General features: G+C 40.4%; 2 protein-coding genes across 3 annotated transcripts in view; both read left to right on the forward strand.

Moving 5' to 3' along the window:
• Positions 1-9,662, forward strand: part of LOC113214450 (TBC1 domain family member 1) — a 41,561-nt gene extending 31,899 nt beyond the window's left edge. For both annotated transcript variants that reach the window (XM_052274820.1, XM_052274821.1), the window contains 18 exons: positions 1,895-2,068; positions 3,176-3,666; positions 3,743-3,830; positions 3,947-4,069; positions 4,156-4,270; positions 4,351-4,467; positions 4,557-4,770; positions 4,847-5,012; positions 5,186-5,439; positions 5,576-5,709; positions 5,785-5,913; positions 5,997-6,158; positions 6,249-6,413; positions 6,520-6,671; positions 6,772-7,024; positions 7,124-7,293; positions 7,376-7,522; positions 7,607-9,662. In XM_052274820.1, coding sequence (XP_052130780.1) covers positions 1,895-2,068; positions 3,176-3,666; positions 3,743-3,830; positions 3,947-4,069; positions 4,156-4,270; positions 4,351-4,467; positions 4,557-4,770; positions 4,847-5,012; positions 5,186-5,439; positions 5,576-5,709; positions 5,785-5,913; positions 5,997-6,158; positions 6,249-6,413; positions 6,520-6,671; positions 6,772-7,024; positions 7,124-7,293; positions 7,376-7,522; positions 7,607-8,863 — 4,311 coding nt within the window. In that variant the 3' untranslated portion in view covers positions 8,864-9,662. The remainder of the gene's footprint in view (positions 1-1,894; positions 2,069-3,175; positions 3,667-3,742; positions 3,831-3,946; positions 4,070-4,155; positions 4,271-4,350; positions 4,468-4,556; positions 4,771-4,846; positions 5,013-5,185; positions 5,440-5,575; positions 5,710-5,784; positions 5,914-5,996; positions 6,159-6,248; positions 6,414-6,519; positions 6,672-6,771; positions 7,025-7,123; positions 7,294-7,375; positions 7,523-7,606) is intronic.
• A 486-nt stretch (positions 9,663-10,148) lies between these two features.
• LOC113214451 (uncharacterized) lies at positions 10,149-13,468 on the forward strand. The gene is made up of 7 exons (XM_026433813.2): positions 10,149-10,358; positions 10,558-10,837; positions 10,950-11,121; positions 11,232-11,457; positions 11,576-11,673; positions 11,747-12,128; positions 12,207-13,468. Exons 2-7 carry the CDS (start codon positions 10,593-10,595, stop codon positions 12,677-12,679), a joined length of 1,596 nt encoding a protein of 531 aa, XP_026289598.1. The 5' UTR covers positions 10,149-10,358; positions 10,558-10,592; the 3' UTR covers positions 12,680-13,468.
• The last annotated feature ends 328 nt before the right edge of the window (positions 13,469-13,796 follow it).

Below are 13,796 nucleotides of genomic sequence, written 5' to 3' on the forward strand. Positions count from 1 at the left end.
CCCCTCCCCTTCCATTCTTAACACCACACTGGAAAAACGAAGTAGTCAAGTCGCACCTTTAAATAAACTGCAATAAATTTATCGCAGGGGTGCTAAAGGAATTTTGTGGCTAATGAGTGCCGGTAAAGGCACAAATTAGCCTCAAAGGTGATTAAAATTATGCTCTTTTGGCAGTTTTAATGCCTTTCTAAATGTATAAAAGAAAACCTAACAACACCTTTTATAAAGGTGCGACTTAACACCTGCTTTGTTTTTCCAGTGCCTTTCATCCTCTTGTATTATTGCTGTGCCTTTGCGCCTGCCTATCTCCGTGCCGTGCAGGTATCCCTGTTTTGTTAGCCTCTGTCTCCCATTACGGTCATTGCTATCGTGTGCGTGTGTCTGTGCGTGTATGTGTGTGTGTAGGTGTGTGCGTGTGTCTGTGTTTGTGTGTGTGCGTGCCGTGAAAAGGCAATTAGTGGGCCTCCAACACTCGAGACGGAGCCGCGCCCCGGCACGTGCCTGTAACCCATGCTCTTCTGTAGTTTAGTCGTCGCACGTCGTCACACACACACACAAATTTTCTTTTTTGTGTTTTCCCCCCACTTAAGCTATGCGAGGAATGTCAAATGTGCTCTCTGGTATGTTTGAAACCTTGCGGGAAATTTGACAGATTAGCCATTCCGAAGCATATCCTTTGTACTATACAGGGTGGGGTGGGTGTTCCAAGCCGTACTTTGTTCTGGTTATACTGGTTATACTGTTCGGCGTGCAGGCTTCGGCGGCTCGCCTTCCGACTCTCACCGCAAACGCCTTAAACTTGTAAAACAAGTGTGCAATATTTGCACACCAAACGTGTGCAAGTTGTGATTAAGCACATTACATGGTGTTTAACTCAAATTGCACACTTGCGTGGTGTGCAAATTTCATAGTTTTGTAAACGTTCAAATTATGCACACTTGGACACACACACAGTTCTATGCTGTCAATAGGGAACTATACGGTGTGCAGCTGCTACACGTCTCGGAAATGTCGAAAGTTTAAACAGCAATTGACGTATAACATAGTTAGACACCACGAAGTCTCGAGAAAAAGCACACTTGAACTTAAACGCCAATCAACGTGCAAGATTAAACACCTGTTTTACCAGTGTAGGGCCCCGTGCAAGTATGCAACCCGTCTGCACGCCTGCATCCGGTACAGTAGGAGCAGGAAAAAGAACGTCTTAGAACACACACCCCAAACCATTTCGCTTGTACTCATTGCGAACTTAATTTTTGTTTGTAAGCTTGCGATGCTGCCAAATTGTGTGTTAGGGCAAACAAGAGTTTCTTGCAGACAACGGCCTGGCAACACCGGAAACCCGAGTGTGTGAATGTCGCACACTTGCAGGTGTGTGAACGACATTCGTACACATACCGGGTGTTTCTTAAAAGACACAGGTGCGGGCGGGTTTGCCTACCCGCTCTTCCCGTAAGGCGCCATAGCCCCTTAGGTAGGCAAACCCACCCGCACCTGTGTCTTTTATGAAACACCCGGTACATGGTGAGACAAGTGTATGAATTTCATAAGAAAACTCAGACCTTTACTCCCTTAGTGTATGAATACAGGCATTCACGCAGCTTCAAGTGTGCGACATTTACACACTTGCGTTTCTAGTGTATTATTACTAAACATTTCCCTAGCATTACTAAACGTTTTCCTAGTGTTATTACGGTGCTAGAAAAAGGTTTAGTTGCACCATGAGAAAGTTTAGTAATACTGAAGAATTTCTGACGAATGCGTACAACAGCACAAATCTTTAGTAATTACTATGCAAATTTTCTGGTTACAAGTCTAGAGTGCTCCCTATAAACGCCCCCTGGCTAACGCCCCCTGGCTAACGCCCTGGCTAACCCCCTGGCTCTGGTTGCAGGTGATGGAGCTGTTCACCCAGATGCGGGACCAGATCAACAGCCCGTCCGCCTCGTCGGGCTCGGCCCGGGAGCTGTCGGGCTCGCCGGCGCACCCGGGCCGCTCGCTCAGCAGCGCCGCCAACCTCACGTCGCTGTGCGCCGACATCTCCCCCAGCAGCTCGCACTTCTTTGAGGTGAGTGGGAGTGCGACCGAGGGGTTGCCTAGTAGGCAGGCGCACCCGGGCCGCTCGCTCAGCAGCGCCGCCAACCTCACGTCGCTGTGCGCCGACATCTCCCCCAGCAGCTCGCACTTCTTTGAGGTGAGTCGGAATGCGCCCGAGGGGTTGCCTACACTGTAAATCCTGGGTGTCCAGCAGGTAGGCGACTTAAGTCGCCTAGTTTTTTGGGTCAGGCGACTTTGTCGCCTACCTGCTGGACACCCAGGATTTACAGTGTAGCAGGCAGGCGCCAGATGCAGCCCACAAAACACGTGCGCGTCCGTGCGACATTTGCCGACGTTTTATGGCTAGTTTAGGGGCCACCAGCAGACATGGATGTATAAGACAACACCCAGAAAATATGGTATCCTTGAAACAGGGCGAAATGATTTGCATAAAAGCTATTTTTATTTTACCTATTAAAAAAAATCAAATAAATTTTCATAAGGACAATATTGTTAATTAAAATAAAGTAAAAATCTGTCGTTAGATTAACAAAATTTACTTGAAAACAAAGGATATGCATGCCTTAAACCAGGGATAAAAATGTATTTTTTTAAATGAATTTCCCTTGGTTTTATGATACCATTTTCTGGGTGCACTATGCCCATTTTATGGTGGTCTCTTTCCGACACGTGTCAAACAGACACATGCAGGTGAGCAAAACAGTAATTCACACTCTTTCGGGTAAGTAAACGGCCTCCTTTCGCAAGTACACGAATCGCTATTCGCTCATCTATGGAAGAGTGTGAAAGGTCATGACCACATGCTAAATAAATTGACGCACACATCTACAACGGTACACTGGAAAAACAAAGGTGCTAAGAAAGGCACTAACGGTTCAGCGCCTTTATAAAGGCACTAAAACTGACAGACACTAAATTCTTGCACCTTCAGGGTTCTCTTTATAGAAAAGAAACTGAAAATTTCTTTTGCACCCCCGAAAGGCACGACTTAGCTCCTCTTTCCCGGTGTACGAATGTGGCATTCTCACACTTGGATTTACAGTGTGGGAGTTGGAATAAGCTGGAAGTTAGAGTGCCGCCTTGACCGTCGCTGACCTTTGCCCTCCTCCTGCCCCAGGTGTTGTACATCGGCAAGATCAAGGTGTCCCACCGCAAGGTCCCCGAGTCGTTCATCGACGACGCCCTGGAGAAGTTCCGCCTCCACGACCTGGAGAAGGAGAAGGAGAAGGGCCGGCTGGTGGAGAACGCCGGCAAGGCCATCCTCATGCGCAACAACTCGAGCTCCAGGATCCTGGCGCCGGGCGCCATCGCGGCCGCGCCCGCCGCCGCGGCCCTGGGCGGGGAGCGGCGCGGCTCGCAGGACTCGACGTACGGCGGCAGCGACCTGGGCTCGGCCGAGAACATCAGCCACAACCCCGGGCTGGCGCCCGCGCTCGTGCCCGCGCCCGCCGCCGTGCCCGTCATCGCGCTCTCCGGCTCCGTGGAGACGCTCGCGCCCGAGCCCGGCGCCGCCACCCCCGCCCTCGGCGAGGACAGCGTGGACCCTGCCGAGCAGCCGCCCGCCGCGCCCACCTCGAGCGCGGCGGATGACGGTTGGGGCAAACAGAAGTAAGCAATTTGCATTGATTTTCATTTTAATATTTTCCGCATATGTGTAATTTGCTTGTTTGGCTGCTTCCCTCAGCTCTCTGCCGCTGGAGTCCATGCGTGCGCGCGCCGGGTCTGCTGGCAGCGCCCTCATGAAGAAGCCGGAGGTCGGCGGGTCGACATCAGTACGTACTCCGTACTACGTACTTACTCCGTACCCGCAACGGAGCCCCCGCCTGCATACCAAACATATCATTTTTATTTCTTTTGTAAATGTGCTTTTTACTTTTCTCCCCTTTAGAATGTTGAACACAACCGCACAATGCTTTTCCTCGTCGGAAGAAGTGACCTTCGACTCATCAGCCCAGACCGCAAGCAAATTCTACTGCACAAAAACCTGAGGGACATTGCAAGTTGTATTCAGGTAATATGCAGACTATCAATTTGAAAATTTGACTGGTTTTTTTTTTAATTTTGATTTAATTGGTCTTTTCTTTGTAAATTGTTAAGGGTGTCAAAAACTCAGAGCATTTTGGTTTCATTTGCCGTGAGCAAAATGCTGAAAATTTCATTGGCTACGTCTTCAAATGTCAGTCAGAATCATTTGCTGATGATGTTGTGGGTGGTAAGTAATTTCCTTTTTTTTTCCATTGATTAATAAATTAAAAGCTGCACTTTCAACTGCCTCTGCTATCCATTTTCCAGCCATAACCCAGGCTTTCCAAGCTACGTCTGAGGCTTACAAAAAGGAGAAACAACCTGTTCTCTCCTGTGAGCACTGCCCAATGGTTTGGTTTCATAAACTATGCACTGAATTGGAAGGTGAGATCTGTTATTTTTAATCTAATCTATGCATTTTCATTTTGTGATATCCCTTGTTGCATGTTCTCATACTTTCCTTTTTTTTTAAGGTGTCAGTGACAGACGATCCCAACAAATGATTTTTAGACGCTTGGAACAACTCCCTGAAGAAGAGCAGAGCACTCTTTTGACCAAATTCCAAGGCTCAGAGAACTCTAGTCATACAAAGGGACAGAGGGAGCAGAACGAGTTCTTAATGATGCTCATAAGAGCACATTGTGAGAGCAAACAGGCCAGACATGTGCATGACACTGCTGAAAACAGGTAAGTTCAAAAAGAATAATTTTTATTTTATTTCACTTCTTGCTTATTCTACTTAATTTTTTTTTTAAATTCTTAGGAGCGAGTTTCTGAATCAGTATTTAGGTGGAAGCACAATATTTATGAAAGCCAAGCGATCATTGACAAGTTCGTTTGACCATCTGTTAAAGAGACGTGGTTCTAGAGATGATTTCAATCCAATGGCAAAGGAGCAAAGTCTTCCTATAAATGCAACACTTTGTAAGGTAAGAAGTGAAAGAAAAATAAATTTTCTTCTGAAAGATTTCTTCCTTTTATTTCTTGTTTCTTACCTTTTATATCTATATTTAACTATAAAAAAAAAATTCTTGTGAAAGATTTCCTCCTTTGAGTTCTTGTTTCTTACCTTTTATATCTACATTTAACTATCAATTTTTAGGAAAACAGTCTAGGGAAAGGCTCACCTTTAGCAAATGGACTTCCCACCTTAGAGCTACCCCCAGATCATGATGAGGACTCAAATGATCCTCATAGACCACGGTCATCCACTCTTGGTTCACTATCAGCAGAAGCTATTAAGAAAGAGCTTGGTCCTGGCGGAAGTTTGTCAGGTGGTTCATCACAGCCGCAGCTAACTGCTGTACCAGGGAGCCCAGGGTCACCCCAACCAAAAGGCGGTCAAATGATGAACATGTAAGTATAAGAGTTACTATATTTATATAGTACTATAGTACTATATATACTATAGTATATACAATCAATATTTGCAATGTATTTGCAATATTACAATATATACTATGGCATCAACTCTCATGTTTTCCTTTTCTAGATTTCTGAAAGTTGGGAACACCCCAAAGTCACCCACTATATCAGCAGACACACCAGAGGATGTAAGAAGACATTCGGGCTCCTGGCGTCAAGCTATTTTCAAGACAGTTGTGACACCAAGCAAATCTCTCCCAGGTTTGTTTGTCTTTTTTACTACATGCTACTCTAGCTACTCAAGACAGATTTTGAATAATTAATGTGAATTTTAAGGGGATGGTGTTGAAGCCAAAGATATTCCTGCCAAGAAAAGCAAGGAGGAGCTGCGTTCTTTGTGGAAAAAGGCAATTAATCAGCAAGTCCTGCTTATTCGAATGGAGAAAGAAAATGCAAGAATAAGAGGTAGATTTATAATTGGATCCTCCTTGTCTAATAAATTAGGTAATAAGTTCTTTTGTTAATTTTTTCTGTTTCTTTAACACCAGCTCATCAAGAAGAAGCAACTGTAAAACGTATTAAACTAGAATATGATGAAATTGGTTCATGCATGAGAGAGGTGATGGAGGTGTGGGATTTATTGATAAGCAAAGAGAGTCGTGTAAGTGCAAGATGTGATAATCAAATGCTATTGCAAGCAATTCGCCAAGGTAAAATTTCATAGCAATTCTTTAAAAATTAAAGTATTATCTGTTTTTTGGGGAACTTTGAAATTACACAATTTTTAAATTCTTTCCAAGGTGTACCAAGGAGCAAAAGAGGAGATGTGTGGCATTTTCTAGCAGAGCAGTATTGTTTAAAGATACCTCCAATTGATACTACCAATTTCCCCAATTACAATGTCCCTTATGAAGATCTCCTCAAACAGCTCACGTCTCATCAACATGCTATCCTTATTGATCTTGGTAAGATAATGCCTCTATTAGATCATTTTGAATTTCTTATTGAATTCAGGGGTTCACTTCTTCCTCGCCATGTTTATTCTACTAACAAAACCAATTTGTATTTCAGGTCGCACTTTCCCAAACCATACGTACTTTTCCTCACCCTTAGGACCAGGTCAACTGGCTTTGTTTAATTTGTTGAAGGCATACTCTCTACTTGATCCGGAAGTAGGTTACTGTCAAGGTCTCAGTTTTGTAGCAGGAATCCTACTGTTACATGTAAGTATTTGCCTGAATTGATTGTATCAAATATAATAGTATCTATAAAAATTCTATTAAAAAAGTACAATTAAAAAAAAATTATATTTTCTTTTTCTAGATGTCTGAAGACATAGCCTTTTTCCTTCTACGCCACCTTATGTTCAGGAGAGGTTTACGGCGACAGTACCTTCCAGACATGGCTGCCTTGCAAGTCCAATTGTACCAGTTGTCTCGTCTCCTTCACGATCAACAACCAGCGTTATATGCTCATCTGGATAAACATGAAGTTGCTCCTACATTGTATGCTGCCCCTTGGATGCTTACTCTTTTTGCCTCTCAATTCCCTCTTGGATTTGTAACCAGAGTTTTTGGTAAGTTAAATCTTTTCTTCAAACTTAAGTTGCTCGTTGTAGTGCTCATCTTAATGCTCAGAGCAATAAAAAGTATCAAATTTTGTTGTCGTTTTTTAGATTTGATATTTGTTGAGAGTCCAGATGTAATATTTAAGGTTGCCATTGCACTTTTGTCCGAGCACAAAGATGGAATTTTGAACTGTGATTCTTTTGAAGAAATCATGGACTATTTGAAAATTAAAATTCCTAATATTGACAAAATTCAACTAGATAGGATTATGAAGAAGGTAAGAAGATATGCTATAAACTCCACCATTCAATTTCAGGGAAATCGACGTTGATTAACATGATTTGTCTCCAACATTTCAGGTATTCAATATGGATGTCACCAAACAATTACATGAATACGAAGTGGAATACCATGTGCTTCAAGAGGAAATGTCTTCTCCCCGACCTGAGGCTGAGAAACTAAGGCAATTAACACAAGAAAATAATCAATTAAAGGATCAGTTAGAGGTAAATACACCAGTCAGCAAATGTCTCTCACAGCATATGAAACATTAAAACACTTACATTTGTTTTGATGCTTATTTTTTTCAGATTTCTTCAAGTAATATGCATCGTTTAGAAACTTCACGGACTCTGCAACAAGCACAATTGAACAGACTTGAATCCCAGGTTCGAAGTCTAGAAGTAAGCATCACTACTCTCGGTGGATTCATATCAACTCTTATTGAAAATCATAAGGATATTGAAATTCCTGGTGATGTTAGAAGGCTTGTAGCACAACTCAGTGCTCCAGGGCCAGATCGTTGTAAAAATAGTGGAAATTTGGGGTTGGGTAACATCTTAAAGCCACGGCATGATCCTCCTAACTCTATGAGACCTGAGTTTAAGCCAGAGTCCAAACTAACTTTGAACATCAACAGAAGCGAAGCAATGGCAAGAACAAAGTCAGACCCTCCTCGTATGGTGCCAACACCACGCAGTTTCCGCCTTAATGTGATTGAAGATGATGATAGATATGAATCAAATCTTAGACCAACCATGAGTCTTCAAAATGGATCTACCATAAATAGTATGAACTCTAAAATTAACAATTCAGGGAAACCATATCCTCTTAAAACTGCTTTGAGTTCTCCAAACCTGTCGTCTAAAATGTCGTCATTTTTCCAAGCTGGTCGACAGCAGCAATCTGAACAGAGACTGAATTCTCTGAACAAAGGTCAAAATGAACTTGATAAACTACTTGAAGGCCATGTTTCATCTAATAACTCTTCTCGAGATTCAAGGGGAGTTAGCCCGGGCAAGAATCTGAATAGTGGTGGTCCATTTGTTGACATTCCTCTAAGTGATGGTAGTAATGAAAAGTTATCAGTGAATGATCATGGAGCATCAAAAGAAAATCAACAACCACTGAGAAGAGTAGACATTATGAAGCAGCTACAAGCAATTCAGAAACATGAATCACTTACAGGCTCTCCAAGTCAGGGCTTACAATCCTTGTCTCTTGGTGCTGAAGTGGGCAAAGTAAACTCACAACAACCCACTGAAGTTACATTACTAGATTCTGGAAGTGACTCAACAGACTCTTTGCAACAAGCCCCAACACTACATCCCTTAGACACATGTTCAGATGTAAGCTTTTCTTATGGAGGCACAACAAAATTAAAAACTATAAGGCCTTTGAGAGCACAACTTGGCAGAAACGCCACTATTGGAACATTTGCACCATCATCTCTTCCACAGACGAGCAGCCCCCCACCTCCATCACCTGAAATAGATGCCACACCACCTGTAACCAGTGAATCACTCAAAGGGCTTGTTCCTCCAAAAAAAGAAGTGATGTCAAGTTAATAAGTATTATATCTATCTATCTCTCTGAACATTACTGATGTTGGGCAATGTGTTATTATGCCCTCTAATCATGTCATTGTTATATTGTTAATCAGATTTGTGGAGTATTTTTGTAAAAAGGAAAAATAGGTATTGAGAAGAGATAAAATACATATTTTGTCTAACCACAACAGAATGTGATATTGCAGTGAGCGTTAGTGAGCATTGTGCTTTTAGAATAGATGCTGTACTGTAAAGGATAAAATTGTTTTGTTAAGTCAAATATTTAGTCATATTTTCTTAATTTGTATGCGATTATGAAGTTGTTTTTAGTAATTTGGTGTGTTCTGTTGTCAGACGCTTTCTAAGCTTAGACCATGACTATTGTTTATCTAATTTTTAAGCTCTTCTTTTGAGTGTGTTTAGTGCACTCTATTTAAAATTTGAATGTAAAAATAATTTTTTATTACTTGCTATCTGCTGCAAGTAAATTTATCAATTTCATTCATCAATAATTGTGATAATGTACTGTGTATACTCAGTGGAATTTTTCAAGGATATTATATTACAAGGAAAAGACAAGGGTTGTGCCAGAATAAATGGAGGAGATTTGCTGGACAAACCTTCATTTGAGCTATTGATTTCTCTGTGATATGGAGGAGACCCCTGTCTGATCAAGTTATTGTAAATACATCTCATCGCCATCATTATCATGATCATTATTTAAAATAAAAACAGAAAAAAACACATTTTATGTTGTATGTTTGTTACCGATGTGATGTTAAACTTGTTTTTATGTCATTAAAATATTTTAAAACTACCTGGACTTCCAATGTGATACACACCACCCTTCACCCATTTCAGACACTTTGCAAATACCAGTAAGGCCCGGGTTTGCTACTTATGTTTCGGTCATGAAGTAATGCTATACCGTCAAATGGTCTAATATGGACCATGTGTAGCAATTTGGACCACCTCATTGTGACTGCTGTGGGGCATATTTTGATACCTAAACGTGTCCTCCTTTCAAAGAGCAGCCAAAAGAAGGTGGTCCAAATTATGAAGATATTTTACAGTCCCTAATGTCCTGAGAATGGTGAGGTCCTGTCGGGTGCTATTTGTTCCTTGTAGAGGAACCCAAATATTAAATATGTATCTTCATACGCACTATCCTACCTTTAATCAGTATTCAATCGCTACCAAAACCGGGATTTTTTTTTATCACAGACTGCTGCCGATCTTCTTGTATTTGAAAATTGGCGGGCATTTAGTAATAGTCTTCGTGTCGCCCCGGATCTCTGCTCGGCGGATATGCCAAGCTACACTTTTGAAATAAAAACGCTTGGTCGCGCTTGGCGCGCTTCGTTTGTGTTGGATATTATTGTACCATTTGAGTTACATTTCTTGTTGATGCAAAGATGTGCTAATCATGCATCGAATTATCAAGCACTTTGACGTGAGAAATTGATGTTGTCAATCTCATAATTCCGTTTTGTATCGTCCTTTGTGGTTGAAGGTACAGTTTCCTAACCTCAAACTATTTTCTTACAGTCAGATATATCTGTTTATTTTGAATTACTAATTGTTTTTGCCTTATTCTAGTATTAATAACATTTTAGACGGTATTTTTAAGTTTCTATTTTATGGCTTTTGTTTTTTGTACTGTGCGTAACATCTCACGTCATTAATTTGTTTCTTATTCTTTGCTTCTCTAGATTTTGTATTCTCTGGCATAACAAATATTATCAAAATGGAACTGCGAATTGGGGCCCGTTATCCTAGTTTCAAAGCATTAGAAGCGGCCATTGAAAAATTTTCTCAGGAGACGAATTCAGTTTACACTGTGTACAACAGCAGACTAATTGATAAAGAAAATTTAAGACGTCCAACTGACAAACAATTACCTGCTTGTTTAAAGTACAAGCATATAAAATTTGCTTGTAAACATTATGGTATACGTAAGAGTAAAAGTCGTGGCCTTCGCCCTAATCAGAGGTTGGTATACATATTGCCAAAATCAAAGACGATCTAATTATATTTATGTTGTCTACATTGTTTGTATGAAGTATTAATCAATGTGTACATTCTTGAACTTTAAATCCTACAGCACTTTTAAGATTGGGTGCCCATCATTTATCTATGTGACAGCTCACTCTAAAGATCTTGTTGTGGAAAAAATGGAGGTAGAACATACTCATTCATGTGACCCTGAGTTAGTAGCCATGTACCCTGAGAGGCGAAGTCTATCACATATTGGAAGCGATGATGGGGAGGAAGAGGTATGTTTCTTTCATTACTAAGATTTAACAGAATGGTAGAAACAACAATTTCAAACTATGGTACATGTTTTTCACAAATATGACCATAACATTGCTATTTTTTTGTCTAGGAAACTGATAATAAACCTGGCAACTCAACACTAAAACTTATTCGCGAAGATGTATTTGATTTATTGACATTGGCTGTGGACAGAAGAAGAATACGAAATTATGTGAGGATTTGCACTGGCCGCAACATGCTTACAGGAGATTTAGCAAACATGGCTAAATATATTCGTCAAAATCCTCGAGATGTCTCAGAAGAAAGGGCATACCAATTAATGGAACATTTAAAATGTTCGTATTTTTCAAAATTTCTTGTAAATCTCTTAACGGTACATGATTAAGCTTAAGCCTAACAATCCGCTGTGTTGTTTTAAAATTTTTGTTTCTGTTCATTCCCATTTTATTGTAGTGGTTGAAAGTAAAGAGAATTTACCCACAACTCGGCCAATGACCACACGTGAGAAGTTTAATTCCATGAAGCGCCGTGTTGCTGTTCCCTCAGGAGTCGTGAGTAATTCATGACATTTTATTAATTTTTATTTGCGTCTTTCCAGTGCTTGAACAAATTTTCTTGTTTCAGAGAGGTGATGAGATGAGGGAAGATGACCCAGAACACTGCTATTCTGCTGGGCCACCTGCTAAAAGGCAAATGAGAGAAAACAATAGGAGACAAAATGATGATGTTATTCACTTTGAAACTGTAGAGCACATCGAAGACTTCCAAGATCAAGATCAAGATCAGGACCAGGTTCAAGAAGAACAAGCTGTTACATCATGGGATGCTAACAGCAGCTTAGCGGATGTTGTGAAGTCAATTCTAGGACCTAACCAGGAAGGACCTGTTATAGTTCATGTAAATAATTACGAAGGTGTGGCTGTTGTTGAGGTCGCTGAAGGCCAGAAGTATGCGACAGGAGAGGAGATTGACCCCACCTCACTTTTAGTGCAAAAGCAGGATGCTGGTTCGTGTTTGTTTTGGTATTTCCAACTGCGCAAGGGATGAAAAGATGTTCATACTAATTTTGTCTTTTTAATTTCAGAATCTGGTGTGACCATTCAGTCTCCAAAAAGGACGGCAAGAAAATCTTTATCACCCCGTAAACCTGTCATTGTTACAAACAAGGCTGGTAATATCCCTACAAGTAAAGTTGTTATTAATACTCAGGAATCTACCTCAAAGGGAAGTACCATACAAATACAATCGTCCCCCAATATTTCAAGAAGTCATCATCAAGAGCGTGTTGAAGACTCTGACGATGAGGAGTTCAAGGATGATTTCAACACTCTCAATGATTGTGATGATAATGAAAGTGACAGTGAGCACAATACAGTTTTCAAGGAAGAGCGGACCATGTACAAAGTGAAAACAGAAAAACTAAATTTGCAGATACGTCATTTACAGAACGATTTAGGAAAGCACGAATTGGAGAAAGAGAAACTACTGCTTGAAATTCGTCTTCTAGAGTTGCAAGTTGCTGAAAGAGAAAGAAAGAAACTAACCAGTGTAACATAGAGAAAATTATGTTGTCAATAATTCTTTGAGGTCTTATTACTCTTTTGGGACAAATTTGCTTGAATTTTGCTTCAATTGTTTTGCCTCTTCTTGAATGTTACTTTTGTATCTTATAATTCCCTTAAATCCCATATCTTTTTGATTGTCATTACATTTGTACCAATTTTATTACCTTTCCTTTAATTTGTGTTTCTGTATAGTATGGTAGATATTTTAAAGGTTGTCAGTGGACAGTTTCATGGTGCCTCTCTGTTTTAAAAGAAAACCGGTTGTATGACTTACCTCTTAGGAACCAATTTTCATTTATCGACAGAGAAAAATCTCCAAACAAACAGCATTAGTGTAGTGTTAGCTTAAGAAAACCAATAATTTTATTCTTACCAAATACAAATGATAGTCAGTATGGTCTCATTGTGTAATTATTCATCACCATATGGTATAATTGTAAATAGATTTAGAAAGTCCAGTTGTACAGCTATGATAGAAGTATCATATATACTAGCGACTGTACCTGCAATAACTTAAATCCTGATTTTGTGTTGAAATATTAGTCTATTTTGCCCGCTTGTTTTTGTAAAATGTAGGCTCAAATTTGTGAATACTTGTGTGTGTATGTGTGAGTGTGATTGAGCATGTGCTTGTCACTGCTGTTGTACATATATTGAGAATTTAAATCCGTACTGAGGAGAGATCAGTACATTTGGGAATCAGATTAATTAATTTGTTTGTTTTGTATGGCAAGGCGTGAAAATTGTTTAAGAAAAGATTATATGCTAAATTGTTGTGAGATTTGACATTTTTTTATTTATTAGGAGTATAATTTTTTAATTTGTGAGCAACAATACAACAGTTTAAAAATATAAAAAAAATAAAAAAACAAACAAATAACTTTAAAAAAAGAACAACATTAACACACATTGCATGCATACTGATGTGTGATTCTGGCCAAGAAAGAAAATTGTTTAATTTCGACTCTTGCGTACCTTACTCTCTCACATCCCTGTTGAGGTGCCAAGGCCAAAAGAAAAAGGTTCAAGGGGCGCGGGATGGCGCCGCTGCCAAAAAACTGCACAGGCTTCGAGACTGTGTGTGTGGGTGGGTAGGGGTGAGGCGGGGG

Source organism: Frankliniella occidentalis, unplaced genomic scaffold (assembly GCF_000697945.3).
Source record: "Frankliniella occidentalis isolate FOCC.00 unplaced genomic scaffold, Focc_3.1 Scaffold449, whole genome shotgun sequence".
NCBI classification, from domain to species: domain Eukaryota; kingdom Metazoa; phylum Arthropoda; class Insecta; order Thysanoptera; family Thripidae; genus Frankliniella; species Frankliniella occidentalis.

Coding starts and splice junctions, on each gene's coding strand:
- LOC113214451 (XM_026433813.2), top strand. CDS start 10,593: ATGGAACTGCGAATTGGGGCCCGTTATCCTAGTTTCAAAGCATTAGAA. Junction 10,838..10,949: donor GGCCTTCGCCCTAATCAGAG/GTTGGTATACAT, acceptor TAAATCCTACAG/CACTTTTAAGATTGGGTGCC. Junction 11,458..11,575: donor ATTAATGGAACATTTAAAAT/GTTCGTATTTTT, acceptor ATTTTATTGTAG/TGGTTGAAAGTAAAGAGAAT.